At 32.7% G+C, this 3,646-nt stretch overlaps 1 protein-coding gene across 1 annotated transcript; it reads right to left on the reverse strand.

Moving 5' to 3' along the window:
• Nucleotides 1-469: 469 nt before the first annotated feature.
• Nucleotides 470-2,884, reverse strand: PTH (parathyroid hormone). Its single transcript, XM_014477284.2, has 3 exons — nucleotides 2,794-2,884; nucleotides 851-941; nucleotides 470-731 (listed from the first exon to the last, which is right to left on the reverse strand). Exons 1-3 carry the CDS (start codon nucleotides 2,882-2,884, stop codon nucleotides 470-472), a joined length of 444 nt encoding a protein of 147 aa, XP_014332770.2.
• Nucleotides 2,885-3,646: the final 762 nt, after the last annotated feature.

The following is a 3,646-nucleotide window of genomic DNA, read 5'->3' on the forward strand; positions in this document are numbered from 1 at the left end:
TGACCACTTTCTGCCTCTCCTTGCCAAGCATTTCAATTCCTTTCCTGAAGTGAAGAGGATAATAATATCAAGCTAGTAATGATTCAGGGAGCTGGTACTTTGATAAGATTAAAAGGATAATTTCAAAATATCAGAATGTGAAACATATGGTTAAAAAAACATTTTGTGTTGTTGTTCTTAGTCATGATCAATTTTAACATATTGGTGTTACTCATAACCAAAAGATATTTTTATAACAAGTGAGAAATACTTAACTTCATTTATTTGGAATCAATAGAAATAGAATTATTAAAAGAGCTCTTAGATGAATAAAGTAGAATCAAAATACTCAATTAAAATTGTAGGTATCACAGCTAGCAATAAAGGTTGGTCATAGAAATACTGGCACTTAATAGAAGGTGAACACATTAGCAGCATGTAATATTGTTGCCCTATGCTGTCTAGAACAGTGATCTGATCATATCTGTTTTCACTGGGGTTTAGTTTTAATTAATACATCCACATCAGCTTTGTCTGCTTCTCCAAGACTTTTCTGATGGCTCTCAACCAGGACATTGTCTTCCTTTTTTCGAGGTCTCTGGGAACTACCATCTCTGTAAGCTATAGAAGCTCCAAGGGCAACAAAGTTGTGCACATCCTGTAGCTTTTTCCGCAGCCATTCCACTCTTTCCATGGAGCTCAGATGTTTGCCCAGGTTATGCATAAACTGTATTTCACTCACAGCTCTCTTCCTGGAGGGAACAGGATCAGAGAGGATCACTCCATTAGTTCCCCTCTTCCAAATCATAAAGCCAACCTTAAAAATCCAATTCCCCTGACCTCACCATGCAGAATAGGCTATGGTACTTACTTAACAGACTTCCCATCTGATCTTGCAAGAAAACAGATGGCAAACATGACAATCATTACCTTAACCATGTCTTTTGCAGACATCATATTAACTAAAAAAGAAAAAGAAAAATGGAGGTATTTAAAAATACTTTTAATATTCCAAACTGTACAATTAAATTTATAGTAGTTTATATTTATAACCATACAAGTTTGCACAGAGTGTGACAGTGACTAATTGGATTGTTTTTTGTGAGAGACTTTTGGAATCAGTCTCTTTATTTTACAGTTTATATATTATATATATATACACATAATTACTGTATATTATATATATACACATAATTACTGTATATTATATATATACACATAATTAGTATATAGTAAGTATAACCCAATTGGCTTAGAAATGAGACAGATGAGTTTTACTTTTTTAGGTATCTTTTTGAGAGTTCTTGTGCAAGTTATATGAATTTTAAGCTATGTGAAGAATCAAAAAGTTCACTGTTTAGAATTTCCTCCCACATTTTGTATTAATTATGACTAAATGCTTCTAATTTGCTTGAAAATAGCTACTTCTCTTAATTAGGTAAATTGTCAACAGCATCTGTTTACTTAGCAAATTTCTTTTTCATAAGTAGACTTCCTTTCAATGTCATGATAACTATAAATGCCAAATTAATAGGTTCTGATTTAGAGATTTTTTACTAACTTAACACAGAGTTCTCCTAGCATTAAAAAGAATGTGTCAAAGCATTTAAGCATCATCTAATTAATTACTTGTTATACAAATTTAGAGCTTTGATTCCATATAAAATGCTTGTCTGTATCTTATCTTTTCAGCTCATTTTATTAACAATTTTGTTTGAGTATAATGTTTAGAATTTTGCTCTTTTGCTTTTAAGCTTTTTATCTCAAAATAGAAAAGTCTTACCTTAGTCTGCATTTCAACAACTGCAATAGCTTTCATGATAGAAGTGCCTTTTCTTAATACTTAATGTTCTCCATTTAACATACACATAGGGTGGCTGTGGGAAACTGCGTCATTTAGAAGTAGCATAAGGGCCATTATAACCTACTATATTTGTTTTCACTGTGCAATATAAGCTATTGAAGGAGCACCAAATGGATAGTCTTCATTTTGGTTTACATGAGAAAAGATCACTGTAGCAGAGGACAGGAGTCTGCCCCAGCTCCGCCACACTCACCTAGTGCGTCTGCCTTTCTTTCCTATTCTCAACTGAGAGGCGCGCTTCTCACAAGAAGGTCATTAGAAGCGCGCGAAACATCCTTAAAATTCATGTGTAGTTTTCAGATAGAAAACTAGAAAAGGTTCTATGTGAAGGGACCAAATATTCAGCAGTAAAACAGTTTCTCCAACTATAGTACACAGACTGAGCTCTCTGTGAGGATATTATGTGGGGAAAATGGAATTTTAACTCAGAGACATAAATTTACATTGATTATTTAAATCAGGATTATTCATTTCTCACTAGGCTGCTTTATATCAAAATTTTAACAAGATATCATTAAAGCACATCATGCCAAATTTTAATTATTTCCATGTAATTGCAGATGAGTTAAAAAAAAAAAAAGCAAGGCCTCTCAAAATACTTTAATCACAAAAATAAGTGTTTCAACAATATTTTAGTGGCATAAATTTATTTTTTATTGTGGCATTTTAATATTAAATATAATTCAAACCCTCCCTTAACATTTTACTTTTAACAAACAGCATGATATTAGTAGGAAATGGTACATATTAAATGACTACTTGATTGTAAGAAAAGAACTCATGGAAACTTAAAAGAGAAAATAAAGATTACTCACCACACGTCTTAGGATACGATCTTCTTTCAAACGTATTAGCAGCTGATGCTTTCTCAAAGTTGAGTAAACCTGAGAAGGCTGATAAATTGAGCTGTAGACCCTTCAATGTGACTTTTATATATATAAGTCTTCCACACGGAGAAGCTTTTTTATTGTTACAGATGACGTCACTCCCAATTCTCTGAATTTTAACCATAGGATCATAGAGCAGCACACACACTCCCATGGGGCGGTGCTCATTCTTCTTAAATTTTAGATAATTGGATATTAAAAGCAAAACAGCGTGGGCTGGGAAAAGTGTTTATGCAAAGATTTCTAACAAATAGTGAATTGTAATTCTGACTGGATTAATGACTATATTCCAAAAGGAATATATTATATATATTATATGTTTATAAATATATATTATATATTTACAAAATGTATATTTTATATAAAATATAAAATATTTATAAATATATATTATATATTTATTATATATATTAAATATATATGTATTATATATTTATAAATATATAATATATATAATATATTCCTTTAGTAATTCTAAAAGAAATCAGCCTTGAATATTCATTGGAAGGACTGACGCTGATGCTGAATCTCCAGTACTTTTGCTGCCTGATTCGAAGAGCCGACTCATCGGAAAGGACCCTGATGCTGGGAAAGATAGCAAAAGGAGAAGGAAGTGGCAGAGAATAAGATGGTTGGATAGCATCACAGACTCAATGGACATGAATCTGAGGAAACTCTGGGAGACAGTGAAAGACGGGGGAGCCTAGTGTGCTGCAGTCCATGGGGTTGTAAAGAGTTGGACATGAATTAGCAACTGAGCAACAGCAACAAAATTTTTTTAAAAAGTCAGATTTCAAAAATTTATGGCTAAGTCATCATCTTATCACAGGCTTCTCTCATAGCTCAGTTGGTAAAGAATCTGCCTGCAATGCAGGAGACCTGGGTTTGATTCCTGGATTGGGAAGATCCCCAGAGA

The sequence above is a fragment of the Bos mutus genome, chromosome 15 (genome assembly GCF_027580195.1).
Source record: "Bos mutus isolate GX-2022 chromosome 15, NWIPB_WYAK_1.1, whole genome shotgun sequence".
Taxonomy (NCBI): Eukaryota; Metazoa; Chordata; class Mammalia; order Artiodactyla; family Bovidae; genus Bos; species Bos mutus.

What these genes read in the sequence shown, in the direction of transcription:
- PTH (XM_014477284.2), bottom strand. Translation starts at nt 2,884, where the DNA reads ATGGGAGTGTGTGTGCTGCTCTATGATCCTATGGTTAAAATTCAGAGA. An exon ending in CAATAAAAAAGCTTCTCCGT is followed by an intron (nt 942 to 2,793) that starts GTGGAAGACTTA and finishes TTTCTTTTTTAG; the next exon opens with TTAATATGATGTCTGCAAAA. An exon ending in TCAGATGGGAAGTCTGTTAA is followed by an intron (nt 732 to 850) that starts GTAAGTACCATA and finishes TGTTCCCTCCAG; the next exon opens with GAAGAGAGCTGTGAGTGAAA.